Source organism: Spodoptera frugiperda, unplaced genomic scaffold (assembly GCF_023101765.2).
Source record: "Spodoptera frugiperda isolate SF20-4 unplaced genomic scaffold, AGI-APGP_CSIRO_Sfru_2.0 Scaffold39, whole genome shotgun sequence".
Lineage (NCBI taxonomy): Eukaryota > Metazoa > Arthropoda > Insecta > Lepidoptera > Noctuidae > Spodoptera > Spodoptera frugiperda.
The window spans coordinates 15,379-31,317 of record NW_026095713.1 but is presented as its reverse complement, the minus strand read 5'-3'; the positions used below and the strand labels follow the sequence as shown (position 1 = coordinate 31,317).

Genomic DNA, 15,939 nt, shown 5'->3' with positions numbered 1-15,939 from the left:
TTGAATAAAAATCCAATTATAATACCTAATATTTTCATAATGTTTTGCCAATCATATTTCCTTATCTCAAAAATACACAATAAGTAGGTTATATAAAATCTCAGACACAGTTTTGCGCACTCTTTTTGAGCATACTGTGTTCAATTTTGTGATTACCTATTTAATCATTAATACTTACCGAAAACATTTTGTTTAGAAATAGTAAAACACATGTCTTCCTACAAGCAAAAATATTTAATTGAAACTTAAAAAGAAGCTTAACCTATTGTAACAACAAGCTATATTTTAAAATGCGTACAAGTTTTCAGCAATAAATTAATAATGGACAGGTCAAAAATTTTGTTACCGATGACAAACATGACGCAAATGGACAAAAAAATATATATTGGGATCTAATGTAAACAAAATCATTGTCGTCATGAAACTTGTAGTTATGAAAGCAACATAAAATTTCTTCTATTAGCGTATGTGACGTTATCCAAGACAAATATATGTCTCCAGCATTTAACCCAACTTATGTTTCACCAGACCCTGGAATTGTTCCAAGCCAGGCAAGTTCCCCGCTACATAAAACTGTTGTTGTGAGCACAGATCCATCCAGGATGCGAGATTCGGGTATCTAGAAAGAAAAAACAATATATTTTGTCTATACTAATAATAATACTGCTTCGTAGGTCGATTAGTCGCAAGAGCGACCAATCTCTCGGTCTCGGGTTCGATTCCCAAGTCGGGCAAATAGCTGCTAGGATTTTTTCGGGCTTTCGAAAATTTATTAGTTGGAGTTGAAATCGTGCTACTCATTATATGGCAATAGGCTCACCCCCTATTACATGGGACTTACGAATGGTGAAAAGTGGGTGTACGTCATATAGTGTAAATAGTAAATTGAGGCATTTATTTATTTATTTTTAACAAAAAGGGACCCTTTTTATCTGCCATTATTTATTCTTTTTTTAAGCTAGTTAACATCTCTAAAGCTTCTCCTAAGTCTGACAAATACTATGCTAAAAGTAGCATCAAAATCGGTTAAGTCAAACGCGAGATAATCGCTCACAAACATACATACATCCATACATATAGACAAGTCAAACAGGGAACCTCCCTTTTTCAAGTCGGCTAAAAATACTTACGTATTAGCATCAATAGGTAGAACCGCATCCATGGAACTCACTGTAGACACACAACAAATATCTGCGAGTGTAACCTCATCACCAGCCAACCATGGATTTGATAGCCAAAAGCCTCGACCAACACCTGAGTAGGCTAACGTTAGATGGTTGGATCAAGAGCCTGATGCAGAAGGCAGTACTTCTGGACACGGCGCGTATTGTCCGGAAATTCCTCTCTCTTGAGCCCTGACCACCGGTAGCTTGGATTTATCCCGTTGCTGGTGGGCTACTGCTTTTTATATTTTTAAATGTTTTATTTTTTTCTTTTTAATTTAATATTTAAAAATGTAACAAAAGTATAAGAAATAAATGAATGAACTATAATATAATAATAATATAACGTTTATTTCGGATAGATGTCCATATTTAGTTAGTAGTACAAAATCTTAAAAACTGTGTTAGTAACATTTGGAAAAATAATAATATAATTTTTATTATAAGTTTTGATCGCGCTATGATTCCATTACTGCTCCGAACAAACATAAAGTATATTATGACTATGCTATCCATTGATTTGTTGATTGGTAGATGATTGATTATCTTTTACATATATTTATTTAAAATTCTCTAAAATTAGAGTTGACTTAGGTTGCGCAGAGCTTCTAAGCGTAGCCGATCAACTGCAGCCTCATCCAATCTACGATTGCGTTGGATGACCCGCACCTGATCCGAGAGTCGTTGAGCAGAGTCGTTGACGGATGGTTCGAGTACCTGAAACATCGACAGCATCCTTTCACGGTACGCAGTGAGGTTGGTTCCTCCCTCTGTAGCACCGTAGTACGCGCGCATAACGTTCTCATTTATTGATTGAGACCATTTCATGCGCCGCGTACAACCACCGGTAGCAGGGACCCGGGTCTTTTGACCCTGGCTCCCAAGCCCGTCGGTGGCCGGCCTCTTCCCGGCCGACGTACAGAAGGCCCCTGTACGTCGGTCGGGAGTCTGCTATCACAATTGTGTCAGAATGGTCGATCATTGATCAGTGTAAGAGGGACGGAGCTATGTAGGTTGTATAGCTCCGTTCCTCTCCGTCCCTCGGCCCCAGGTGGCGGCGACGTTGGTGGGGAGAAATAGACGTCGCTCCAGCTCGACGCAACTGCTGTCACCGGTAGTTCTTCGTGGTTGGGTTCTGGTGAGCGGCGAGTCCGGGGATGGTGGGTGTGCGTTTCGTATTCTTGCTCGCGTCAACATTGATATTTCATATGTATAATGTAATATATTTATCAAAAAGATTTTTGGCTTCTCCTGTCAGTGTCATGGTGTACATTTTTATTTCTTCTTAAATTCTATATATTTTTATTGTAAAAGGTTTCTTATTGTAAAAGATTTCTCAATATTTTTATTTGTTGATGATTTACTGTAAATGTGGTTGTACAAATTGGCTTCAATAAAATATTATAAAAACAGTGTAAAATGTATGTTTTGACGTCTTCTGTGTTGCAAGATGTTATGATTATCTTAATGCCATTAACATAATTCTCTAAAATTACATTTTTAAATACTACTTATAGTCCAGTCATTTGGTAGTTTTACCTGGAAAGTTTTCCGGGAGTTTTGAAAATTGGTGAATTTATAGATTTGGGTATATGCTCTTTTCGAATTTCAACTTTGCCACTATATTGAAAATATGGCGGCGCAAGCGGCGGTTGTACTGTATATTTATATATTGTACAGTAATATTTCTAAGACAATTAGTTACCCAGATTTATATTTATGTTGTTTCCAAATATTTTGAATTCAATATAAATAAATACCACCTTTAGAATTCTTTTTCTAATATCTACTCCTCCTTTAATTTGTTGGCTAAATATATGTTGTGTGCTGGAAGCCCTACATTAAATAATTAGATCAAATAAATAAATTTCTTCATTAAAATAATTACATGTTTTGATTGCGCTGTTTATGTGAAAGTGACAGATGTACGGAAAATTCTCAGAAATTAATACGTGTGGTACATTTCTTAATAATATGCAATGGTATTTTATAATTACTATCTACAACAAATGCAAATGCAATTAAGGATGTTGCTATAGAAACATGTGGACAAACATTAGAAATTATTTAAATTTTAATCCTGGCTTCTCTTAAAAATAATTTTAAGTAAATTGAAGGTGTAATGTGTATTCATTATTATTTATCATTATAGTAACGGGTGATTTTTTAAGTGGTTTGGATTTGATTTTCAAAAAAACACAAAAATAATGAAAAACTTGATGAAATCGAATTTAATGTTTAATGATGATTTCATCCAAATGCTGGCCGCGGCTCCGGTTAAGATGGCCTATTCACATTCACACTTCGTGTGAATTTAACGTGCCAAATATATTTTCAGAAGGCGACGAAATTCCATAAGGCCTGGTTGATTTCCTTTCTTATAAAAATCGTATTCTGCACAGCGATTTATCCATGCACAGATGTTAGGATACCTGTAAAATATAGACGGTAAAATATTTTAAATAGTCACAACACAGTCAACGCGGATTGCCTAGCGAATTACCGGGGCTCCGGCTCGAAAAGCAAGAGTAGGAACGGGTGGTTTTTAGTAAGCAAGAGTCTGACACTCCCTCCTGCCTTGCCCAAGGCGGGAAAAGTCATTGGTTTCTTGAATTTTCCCCCTCAAAAAAAGTTGTAAGTGATCTGGAAAAAATATTAATCTTGTTTTGTTTTACTAATTAAGATGCGTTATTAAATTCCATCAGTATTAAATATTTGATATTTATGATATCTAATAATATTTAAAAATGAGACATTGTACTGAAAAATTTCAAAGATAAAATTCGATATTATCTTTGGTTTAAAGTGCATGATAGAATTAAGTTATTTGAAATTAAATACACGCCTATGGTAACGCCTGTCATTGTATTCTATTCTTTGTCTACATACAAAGGTACTCTCTTGGGGAACTAGCAAGCAAGGTATTATTATTTTAGTGGTTATAAATTACCATATCACGTGCCTGGCCATCGGTCAAGGTCAAACAAACAAACCTATACTTCGTACGTATGTATAATTCAATATTGTAGACGTCAAGTAAGACATGAGTAAAGTTGATAGACACAATCAGTAAGTAGTCTAAAGAGAAAGAGATTTTAGATTAAATCTCGGGATTATTGGATTTTTATTTCCTTGGTCAATTAGCTGAATCAATGGTCGACCGAGATGAACGTACTGTATATATACTACTACTACTACTACTGTAGTATAGTAGTAGTATATTATACAGTCAATATCTTGGATTATAATAATTATAAGCATTTTTTGTGAGACTGCCCATTATAGTGCGCTCGAATTATTGCTATGTCTCTGCATTGTTCTCACATATATTATATTCAATTATTGATTGGAAAAACGTATTTATGTGTAAAGATATTGTTAACATGTATATTTTAAAAGAGTAACGAATGGAGTTTCCTGCTCATTCTTTTCGATTCGAAGCTACAATTTGGAGCGAGCATCTAGCTTCACTGACGGACTGACTGACAGTTTATTATTTATTTCTTTATTTGTTGATATTTCATAAATACTTGTCTATGGTTTTATTGGAATAAATGATTTGACTTTTGTGTTAGGATTGGTAAAGTCAATACAGCATTCACAGATTTCCAACGTTTAAGATGAAAAAATACTTACGTAGCTTCATCAATATGCAGTAATTCGTTGAGTGTGCTTACAGTCGCCACACAGCTTATGTCAGCTACAGTAAGTTGGTTTCCAGCCAGCCAAGGTGTTCCATTCAAAAATTTCTCAGTGAAATCATATGCTGATCTAATCTTGGCCACACCTTCAGGTTTTAAAGAGGTTGCGGTTCCAAAGAAAATAGGTTCCTGAAAAAAAATTGTTAACATATTCTGTAACGGCTTGTTTGCTGTTACTTTTGTTCAATATGTTGTTATAGGGATTAGTTGTCTACCCGATGATATTTTTTTAGAATTGCAAGAAGTCTTGTTGATTATTTAAAATTATTAGACATGTATTTATTTGTAAAATCCAAAAAGAGGCCAGTAATACTTTGCGTAACCTAAGAAATGAACCCGAGAGCCCTTATCCGGCAGTCGCACTTGCGACCACTCGACCAACGAGACAGTTCTATCTCATATCGTTAAAATAATTATTTTCATTTTACAACTGGTTCATAGTACTCACGACACATTACATACAACAATATGATTACTTACCTAATTTGGTTACAATTCCATTTGCATAATTAAAAGTTTATTGGTTCTTAAAAGCATTGTTTCAAAAGGAGTGATAACAGACTATGAAAATGAATGAATATTGTGGTTTTTTTTTTATGAAAAGTTGCGTGCTATAGATGTGTGTTTTGAATGCGTGCTATAGCTGTGTCCTAATGGTTCGATACATCGCATACTCGAGCTACGTTTCTTAATAGCACATTTTACTCGCACAGCTACATGGATTAGCTATTATATCTTACATAGCACATCTCTGGTGGAAAAAGCACCCTTATTGTAAAAGTCAAAGTCAAAGTCAAAGTCAAAATAATTTATTTCAAATAGACCAGGAAGGCACTTTTAAACGTCAAAGCAAATATAATAATATTAATAACGTCTGTCTGTCGGTCAGTCCTCTAGTGAAGCTATTTGCTCGTTCCAAAGTGTAGATTCCTATGGAGAAGAACGAGCAAGAAACTCCATAGGTTACTCTTTTTCAATTAGATTCACAATACAATTCTTGGTTACATTATTGTTTCGATTGTAGGGTATATATTCTTGAAAATTTGTTAGTAACTTATGAATATCAATTTGGTTCGGGTTCTAAGGTAAACTTACATCATTCTCCCTCAAAGCTGGGTATAGGATACCGCTATCGAAGTGCAGTTTTTGGTCAATTAAAGCCCTCTGCTGTGGGTCACTTGGGTATAATTCAGAATTCTCACCATATTTGTTTATCAAATATGTTATTATTGCGTGACTGTAAAGAATAATTGCATTAGGTATAGATAAAGGCTTAATTTTTAAATAATAAATATTAAAACACGTTTTTACAAACAATTAAAAGGTAGGCAGAGGTGCTCATTACGACACGTAATGCCGCTATACAATGTATACCCACTTTTCACCATTAATTGTGTTAAAAGTTCCATGTAACAGGGGGTGAGCCTATTGCCATATACTGGACACAATTCCAGACTCCGTGCTACTACTGAGAAATTTTCGAAAAACCGAATATACCCCAGTAATACTTTGCCCGACCCGGGAATTGAACCCGAGACCCCGTGTTCGGCAGTCGCTCTTACGATCACTCGACCAACGAGTCAGACAATTTAAAGGAGGAGATGTCATAATGTGATTGTGCACTGTAACAAAACAAATCGGCCCTGCCCAATACGCAATAACATTATAAGTAAAAAGGTGTAGATAGGTTATGAGCGCTCAGAAAGTGGTACCGTAAAACATGGCAACTTTACCATATTTTGGAACAAAAATCGAAATATATTTTTAACCATAAGACGCATAGAAACCAAAACTATATATTTAGAATTGTAGTCTATCTGGCTCACTTTACCGTAATCGTCATTATATACAAACGCTTACTTTAGCCGTAGTAAAGAAAAAACAACATGGGTAAAGATACCAAATTTTTGGCAACTTTACCTACGCGCCGTATTCATCGTGTATTGCATATTAAAGAGTTGTTGAGGTACAGAGGGCTTCATCTAGGACCTCTTCGTATTATAATGCAAACAATATGAGGAAATCTATAAAGATAACGGCTACACAGACAGTCGGGAAAGTTGCCACGGGTTTCATCGTAATTTACATACAAATAATTTGTTACGCTCGGGGTTGTCAAAAAATGAGAATTATTTTTATGACATGTATATTTTAAAAAAAATATAAACCTTAAACCTAAAGTAAAAAAAAGCATAAATATCTGACATAAATATTGTTCCCTTTTAAACTAAATTAAGTTCTAAAATTTTAAGTATTTATGTTTAAAATTGTAAAAAAAGGCTACAAAATAATGTTTAATCTTTTGACTTTTTAATTTTTTGACTTCACTATCTCCATAGCTAATTTTAACATTACTTTCGTATACTTTTTATATTGTCTAACTCCGAGTTATCTGCGGTTTTGTTTCATGTGAGCCATTTTGGCTCTAAAACAAAAGGTATTATTAAATACATTATAACTTATCATCCAGGATATTCACTATTATGCTGGGAAATTTAGGTATTTGAAAATGGTTACATACACACAAACAAGAAAAAAACATTTATTGCCAACCCTAACTGTAGGTAAAGTTGCCACAAAGCAGGCCGTGGCAACTTTACCTAACCTGTGTCAACATTACCGAAGCGATTATTTATCAATAAATTAAAGAAAAAGCAATTGCTGACATTACAACAGTAATCCCAACTATATTATACATTCAAGATCAAAATTTCACTCACCTGTGACATATAATTAAGGCTCTGTGAGCACAATTTAGGAACTACTAACTTTTAGCACATTTTCACGCACTACACTGTGACGGCCATTACTGGCATAATAGCAGTCTTGCGTCTACGCAAAATATAGTAAATATTTCCTTTTAATGTCTAAAAAATACTACTATTACAAAACAGTATTCTAGTGGGTAGATTTTTAGATAAATGAGTTTATACTGAATACCTATAGTATGGTAAAGTTGCCAAGGGTCTGGTAAAGTTGCCATAGTTTACCGGTACATTAAAATTTGGACAATTGGCAACGTGTTTGTAGTATGAGACTGCATGTTGGCAAATAGAGAAAAGGGAAATCCAGTTATGACATCTTCTTTGTATTTGCTTCTTGGTATAGGCGCTCACCTGTCCGAGAGTTGAAAGTTTCCATCGGTCAAATGTGGTATTGTGTGTTGTGGATTTATCTAGAAATAAAATACATATTTATTTAATCTGGAAATCATTAAAACAAGACTAAAAAAACAAGCTAATGACACGTTTACATTATTGCACAGACTGAACTTCTAACCTACTTTACAAGACAAGGTGTAGCCTTACGTCTTTTTAAAATTGTACCTCTATAGAGTATGTCTAAGGTCGCGTTGGATCTTTATACCTACAGGAAAACTGGACTAGACTAAACGTAAACAGAAAAGAAATATAACATTATTAGGGTTCAATTCCAGCACGGAGCAATTCTTTGTATGATCTACAAATTGTTGTTTTAGGTCTGAGTGTCATGTGCATGTAAACTTTCACGTCTTTAAACGCACCCACGACACCGGAGAAAATCCTAGTGTGGAGCAACGTTTATTTAAAAAAAAAAGCTTCCTTGTGCGAACTGATAGGGAGTGGAACTCCTTACCGGAGTCTGTGTTTCCTGATGGGTATAACCTAAGTGTCTTCAAAGCTCGAGTGAATAGGTTGCTTATGGGCAAACGTGCTCCATCGTAGGCCGCATCATCACTTACCATGAAGCGAGATAGCGGCCAAACGTCGACCCATTAAATATACAACGTGTAACAAAAAGGGGGTATACATATCAAGTGAAAAATTGGACAGATACTAGGCCATCAGATTGACAGAAGAAATGTTTCGTAATACTAGCGAGTGACCCCTGTAGTGACATGTTTGTATGATTTGAAACCAAGAACTATGCGAAATCAAGCATTTGGTACAAATTTTGATCAAACTCGAATACATATCTACTATAGAAGATATGCAAGAAAACTTTTTTTTAAACGTTAATGCAATTCCCTTTGTCAGATTTTTCAGTGTTTTAAGTATTTTAAGCTGAAACTTTGTGTAGAGATTCTATTCAACCTGTATTCGTCAGGGCTTCTTGGTGCATTTTGTTACACGTTGTATATACAAAAAAAGGAAAAAATATTCACCTTCAAAAATTCAGCCTTAAAGTGATCATCAGCTAGAAGATCAGTTTCAACATATTTCACATTGGGTAGCTTCAACGCCTCGATTACCATGTAAACTGCACGCACTGGTGGACTAGCGTCCATTTTGTACAAAGTTAGCGTCATTATCAAAAGAGGTGTTCACAAATACTAAGTCTAAAAAAAAAAATACTAAAACAATTACTAAGTTTCGATAAATCTCCGTCTCACGATATCTCTTGTCCCTAGACTATGATTAAATGGTCTAAGACATGCAACTATTACAGAACATGAAAGGACTAATACATTCAATTATAAATTATATTTATCATTGGATGTGCTATTGTACAATTAAGTGTGGGAGAGCCATGCTTCGGCCCGAATGGGCGGAGTGATAACCACGGCCTCACCGAAAACCAACGTGAAACAACGCTTGCGTTGTGTTTCATTGTGTGAGTGAGATTACCTGAAACCCTATTCCCCCCTTCCCAATCTTCCCAATCCCCGATTCCCCAACAACCCTTGTAACGCCTCTGGTGTTTCAAGTGTCGTGTTCCATAAAAAAGAGATTATAAAAACTAAAATTATCTTAGTTTCTTTCTCCCTTTAAACATTTTCTTCATTCATTCTACTCGATGTTGCTTCAGAATTCATATTTGGAACTAAAATATAACAATAATCTCTGCTATAGCTGCCTGGCATTTGCTCACGATGGATATAAAAATAGGTGGCTGGTAGTGGTTGGATGCGTAGAGCTGAAGATCGAGCTCAGTGCCGTGCCATTGGAGAGGCCTATGTCCAGCAGTGGACGAGAACAGGCTGATGATGATGATGACGGTGATGATGAAGAGATAAAAAAATGTTGAAAGTGACTTGGACTGAATCGTCAGTGAACTTTTGACTAATATGATGATAAGTTAGAAACTCGACTTCAGAGTGTAAAAAACATCTATTAAGAAACAAATCTAAACAGGAATACCCACTCCACAAATACTTACTTGATTCAATTCGTACATGAAGTGCTTAGTAAACACTTACAAGATAATGATTATTGTAATTGTAATTCCAAGGCTGATACAGAATGCACCTGAGCTGGTTATATAAAAAGTTGGCCTGCATTCAACATGGTTGCATCCTATGCAACTTGAATACAGATAATATCGGCTTATGAAGAAACTAAGTAAGCATTAAAAACTTTGTCAGTCTTTCGAAAATTTATCATTTCTGGAATTGCTGACCCAAGTAACAAACTAATCATGTAGCTTGAAGAAAAATGTTTAAATAAAATGTTTCCAAATAAAAGTTAATTGCATGTTTTGAATTTTAAGACATCTAGCAGTAAGTAACGGAACTAACTAGTCTCACATTGGGATAGAACTCTTCAAGGTAATACTACCAACCGACAGATGTCGCTGTATTTACCACGATAGGTTGGCTACTCCACACTAGATGGCGCTCTCAGTTTCAACTGAATATTATTTTGTGAAAAAAAAGTCCGTTATAAATTATAACTACTTTTGTCGACCTTTCGTGCATTTAAAGGCCACGAGAAAATTGTAACATAGGTGTTATACCTATTTTTATCTACAAACGAAGTGCTACTAGTGCCTACTTCTCGAAATACGATAACCGTATTTTCTTAAATTCATAAATAACGTAGCCTATCTCGCATTCTTATTATATCCCAAAATCTACACATAAAACGATTTCGTACTAGTTTTTTATATTGGGATAAGTTTTTATTAAAGACTTGTTACATGAATTGTAAGAAAATCAGGTGAGTGTGGCAGAATAAAAATACATTTGACACCACTCCTATTCATTTAGTGGATATCGCAAAAGCCGGTTTAGGGACTACATTGTTAGAAAATAAGCAGTAGCGCTATATGACAAACTTAATATTTTATAAACTGCAATCTCCAACCATTATCATCATCATCATATCAGCCACTGCTAAACATAAGCCTCCCCCAAAGACTTCCAGATAGGCCGGTTGGAAGCGACCTGTATCCAGCGGCTCCCTACGACCTTAATCAGGTCGTCAGTCCACCTTGTAGGCGGACGTCTTACGTGTGCTAAAGAATTTTAGGGAACAGAGAGTAAAGTTCCCTAAGAAAAGGAGAAGCCTCCGTCCAGGCGAGGTGAGGTGCCTGGCGGGCTTTCTGCCCAACTGTTGTTCGTTGGGATTTTCTATCCATGTTTATTCGCATATAAACTTCACATGTGTGCAGGATATTTATGACGTCATCCGTTGATTCGCTCATCGATAGTCTATGTGCGAGTTTTGTAATATGTCACTTGTCAGGGGCCTTAGTCTGCTATTACAATTGTGTCAGAATGGTCGATCACTGAGCAGTGCGAGAGGGACGAAGCTATGTAGGTTGTATAGCTCCGTCCCTCTCGCACTGCTCAGTGATCGACCATTCTGACACAATTGTAATAGCAGACTAAGAGCCCAGGTGTCGCCACAGAATCTTTCTGCCCCAGCCGCCGTCGGTTCTCCTCGCTATGTGCCCTGCCCACTACCATTTCACCTTGCTGCTCATAGCCACTTCAGCTTGCCCCAACCCTTATAATGTAAAAGAAATGTTGGAAGAATCAAACCAGTCTGACTGAGAGTATTACTTGTGGCTAATCGACTTAAAATAGTTTGAATTATTTTAAATAACTGTCATTCTAATTTTCACTCAGAATATAATAAAAAATAAAATAGCGCTGAAAAATAGTTAAGCACCTCATTATATTAATTAAGAATAAAGTGTAAAATTATATTTTGAAGTGTGATACGTTTCCACCTCATTTTGTTCTCACGAAATAATTAATTTTGAAAGACATTGTTAATTTGTGCGGAATTCAATGAGTTGGGTGTGGTCCCACTTCTAAGATAAATTCATACATTATTTTTGTTTTTTTTTTATGGTTTAGGTGGCAAATGAGCAGACGCGTCACCTGATGGTAAGCGATCAGCGTCGCCCATGGACACCCGCAACACCAAAGGCGCCACAGGTGCGTTGCCGATCTTTTAAAACGGTGTGTGCTCTTTTCTTGAAGGTTTCGAGTTAAAAGTACTAGAATGGAGTTTAAAGAACTTCATTTTAGTACTTTGTAGCCGAATTGTTTTGTCATAGGAATTTAAGCTGAGTCTTCATTCTAGGCGGCCGTATTTTCATATGCGACCATTGTTTATTGCTTTTCATCAGTTTGCTTTGAACGTAGACACTGATATACTTCTAAAACTGAATAGTCTGTATCCTTAATATGAGTTGGGTTTACGTTTAAAGTATTTGGTTAAAGGTTGGTTTATTCGAGCTGGCCAATCAAAGTAGCGAACTCGCTCTCGTTTTACTTACTTTTTTATTGAATAGGGGGCTAACGAGCAGACGGGTCATCTCATGGTAAGCGATAGACGCCGACTATGGACACCCGCAACACTAGAGGAGTCACAGGTGCGTTGCCGGCCTTACACTAAACGTAAAGCAAACTCGTACTAAAGGTATTGATCATAACCACGGTGGCAATCGAAGTTAAAACTTCTTATTCGATTGTACTAATAGCTTTCAATGAATATCAACAAAGAAAATTAATTTTTAAACTGGTGTAGTGTGTGGGTGTGCTTGTGAGTGCAGGGAGACAAGTGAAACGACCAGTAGTTGGAAGCCGACTGGCTATCGTATATTACAACTCTATATCATGCATACATGTTACACTAGGTATATAAAACTTGCTGACGTAACTGTATAGACCCCACAGTATTCCCCCTTTTTTTATTTTTATTCGCAACTTTTAATTACAATTCAAATACGGTTGTTTAAAATACTACACTTGTTTACAATAATCAACTGTTGTACTATCTATTTACACTCGCTTACAAGAGGTGTTACATTACATAGCTACAGGATGATACTTTTTCACAATTCAATTATTGTTACACATAAGTATTATGAGGAGGTCTCCCATGGTTAAGCCTTCACCCACTGATTAGTAAGGTCTGGAACACAAATGTTAATTTCATTTATGAGGGTAATTCTATCCTGAGGTGGTAATGCAGAATAGGTTGTAAGAATCTTTGGGTTGGCCTTGACATAATTGATTAATTCCTGTAAGTTCTTGTTTAGGACCTTCCCAAGAGGGGCAGGCTTTTTGATCACCTCAACCAATTTGGCAATCACCGTACCCTCAGCATTGGTTGCTAAGAACCCGATATTTCCATTAGGGCAACATGTCAGGACCCCAAATTGGGATTTGTAGGCACAACCCGGGGTTATATTGATCCTGAGTCCAACAGATGCATCAGGAGTATGGCTTGAGGTGGTGGAGGGGGCTCTATGATGATCAGGTCTAACATTGGGCGTGAGTTGTGTTAATCTAAGGGTTTTCTTGTCCAACTCCGCAGTGTAGGCAGTCATGCTGCCAGCAACATTGTTCCATGAGTGGGAGAGGTGTTCCAGAGAGGTCTGAAAGGACTCTTGTTGTGACTGAATCATTTGTGTAATCACCATCAGATCTGCGGATGCAGTTGCTATATCAGAGATGGTGGATTTAGCATTCCTTGCCAGGGCTGCCGTATACGCAGTTATTGCCACTTTTAAGGTGGCGATCAGGGTTTTGGAGCCTAAAAGACATACCTCTATAAGTTCATCCAACAGCTGAGGCATGTCGTCCCCACTGATCCTAATCAGATGTTTGTACTTCCCACTGAGATCTCCCCTGGTATCATTACTTAGGGCACTAATGGCCTTTAGAGTGGTGAGAATTCTTTCATCCAAGGGATCCTCCAACTGGGTCCAATAGTTTTTTAGTGACCCTAGGAGTTTGGTTAGCTCATCGGAGATCGGGGGACAGGCCTCCGGATAGTTGAAACCGGGAATTGGCTTCTGCCCTGTCATATAGTCACTGACTCCGGTTAGGACTTCTCGGGTTAGTCCAATCTCAGTCAAGTCGAGGGTATCCAAGGAGCTTGATGCCATTATGGGATAGACAAAATTGAGTCTTGTGTTGATGGGATGAGCTCCACGGTCGTATTCGATGGCAGGGTCAGTAGATTGACACCAGAATCTCGAGAATAACGAAAGAATAAATCTCAGTACTCTCTGCATAAAGTTTATAATTAGAGTTATTTACTAGCTGTCCTTTATCTCTAATGAAAAATTTAGGTAATACAGAAATACAGGCACCGGTGTCTATCAAAAATTTAAGATTAGAAATTTTGTCACTTACTACTAGACGGTTGTCTTTCACCGCACAACCTCCCGTCACTGGCTGCACTTCCATCAGTTTCCCGTAGTAGGGGATGGTGACGCTGTCTTCCAGTTGCATGGAGGGACGCATTTTCGAGCACGTTTCCGGTATCGGTGGTGGTACGAACACAACCAGTCTGGACTCTCAGGTGTCCTTCTGGGTCTTGATCGAGACTGCGAACGTGAACAATTCCTGTAGCCACTCCTGCTTCTGTACCTGCTCCTTCCTCTGTCCATCTCTTGTATTTTTAGATTGATCTTCGCAATCTCGGCCATAATCGTTGCTATTTCCAGGTTTGTCGGTTGATCTGCACGACTGCGAGCTACTTCGCTGATCTGTGTGGTAGGCTGATTTGTCTCCATAACCTTGTCAGCTATTGCAGATAATTCTTCCAGGTCCTTGGCTGAAGTTACGGTAAGTACTGATCGAACCGCTGTAGGTAGGTGTCCTTGCCATAGTATCTTGAGTGTGTCGTCTTCTATCTTTCCTCTCGCTAACTCCTTCATCCTTCTTAGTAACTGGCTAGGCTTCTGGTCACCCAATTCCACCTCTGATATTAACTTCTGTATTTGTCTCGTTTCGGATTCTTCATATATTTGGAGAAGACGGTTCTTCAGAGCTTCGAATTTATTTGTTTCGGGAGGTTTGGCGACTATGTCCGCTACCTGTTGGATTACGTCTTTGCTTAGCTTGGCCACGACCATAAAATATTTGTTGGCGTCCGAAGTCTTCTGGGGCGTCAAAATGGCTTCTACTTGTATAAACCATAATCTCGGGTTTTCCGGCCAAAATTCGGGAATCTTGCTGGCTACCGATAATGAAGAGATTATAGCTGTTGGCTCTTCTGTTTTTACGTCCGGTTGCAGGTGTTGCGGTTGCACAAATTGCGGATTCATTTTTCTGGTTGTTATTTACTCGCAGAGTCGGTAATGCGATATTGTCACTAGTTGTGCACTCGAGCCTTTGCGCTGAATCACGTCGGGGTCACCACTGTAGTGTGTGGGTGTGCTTGTGAGTGCAGGGAGACAAGTGAAACGACCAGTAGTTGGAAGCCGACTGGCTATCGTATATTACAACTCTATATCATGCATACATGTTACACTAGGTATATAAAACTTGCTGACGTAACTGTATAGACCCCACACTGGCATGGTCACTAACACTACAATTGGAACTTGAAACGGGATATTTACCATGTTTTTCTATTTCTACGAGTTTCCGATATTTCGGCACTGTTGCAAGCGCCATGATCACGGATGAACTGGATCATGATCACATAAATATCGGAAACTCATAGAAATAGAAAAACATTGTAAATAACCCGTTTCGAGTTCTAATACTAAGAAAATTAATCTCGCGCACAGAAGAGCCACACCAAAAAAATATAATGATAAAGTGGGTAGAGTGTAGAGGAAAATTTAATTAATCCAGCAAGCAGACATCGGCTAGGAAATTGCTCGTTAAAAGTTCCATGCAAATCGTATTATGATGCCATATTACACGAGGCCTTAGCTATTAGTATGGGCTATAATGAGAAAATGATTGACGTGTTCACTTAGATGCCTATGCATAATCTTGATCACATTTAAGTTACCAATAGTTTCTGCCAGTGTCTTTTAGTCGCTCGCATTTTAGTCTACGTCAAAAACAATAACGTCACGCCTTTTATATCCGAAAGGGTAGGCAGAGGTGCACA

The 15,939-nt window shown here is 37.3% G+C and overlaps 2 protein-coding genes and 1 long non-coding RNA gene across 3 annotated transcripts; all 3 read right to left on the bottom strand.

Moving 5' to 3' along the window:
• Window positions 1-215: 215 nt before the first annotated feature.
• LOC118277776 (uncharacterized) lies at window positions 216-1,232 on the bottom strand. The gene is made up of 2 exons (XR_007707598.1): window positions 1,131-1,232; window positions 216-619 (listed from the first exon to the last, which is right to left on the bottom strand). It is a non-coding gene; the product is annotated as an uncharacterized LOC118277776 (long non-coding RNA).
• A 2,136-nt stretch (window positions 1,233-3,368) lies between these two features.
• Window positions 3,369-9,276, bottom strand: LOC118277774 (glutathione S-transferase 1-like). The gene is made up of 5 exons (XM_050707583.1): window positions 9,009-9,276; window positions 7,981-8,039; window positions 5,960-6,101; window positions 4,800-4,993; window positions 3,369-3,595 (listed from the first exon to the last, which is right to left on the bottom strand). The coding sequence occupies exons 1-5, from the start codon at window positions 9,150-9,152 to the stop codon at window positions 3,478-3,480; spliced, it is 657 nt and encodes a 218-aa protein (XP_050563540.1). The 5' UTR covers window positions 9,153-9,276; the 3' UTR covers window positions 3,369-3,477.
• Window positions 9,277-12,654: 3,378 nt separating this feature from the next.
• Window positions 12,655-15,432, bottom strand: LOC118278017 (uncharacterized). The gene has a single exon (XM_050707582.1). The coding sequence runs from the start codon at window positions 15,137-15,139 to the stop codon at window positions 14,276-14,278; it is 864 nt and encodes a 287-aa protein (XP_050563539.1). The 5' UTR covers window positions 15,140-15,432; the 3' UTR covers window positions 12,655-14,275.
• Between the last annotated feature and the right edge of the window lie 507 nt (window positions 15,433-15,939).

What these genes read in the sequence shown, in the direction of transcription:
- LOC118277774 (XM_050707583.1), bottom strand. Translation starts at nt 9,152, where the DNA reads ATGACGCTAACTTTGTACAAAATGGACGCTAGTCCACCAGTGCGTGCA. An exon ending in TTAAGGCTGAATTTTTGAAG is followed by an intron (nt 8,040 to 9,008) that starts GTGAATATTTTT and finishes TTTTATTTCTAG; the next exon opens with ATAAATCCACAACACACAAT. An exon ending in AACTTTCAACTCTCGGACAG is followed by an intron (nt 6,102 to 7,980) that starts GTGAGCGCCTAT and finishes TATTCTTTACAG; the next exon opens with TCACGCAATAATAACATATT.
- LOC118278017 (XM_050707582.1), bottom strand. Translation starts at nt 15,139, where the DNA reads ATGAATCCGCAATTTGTGCAACCGCAACACCTGCAACCGGACGTAAAA.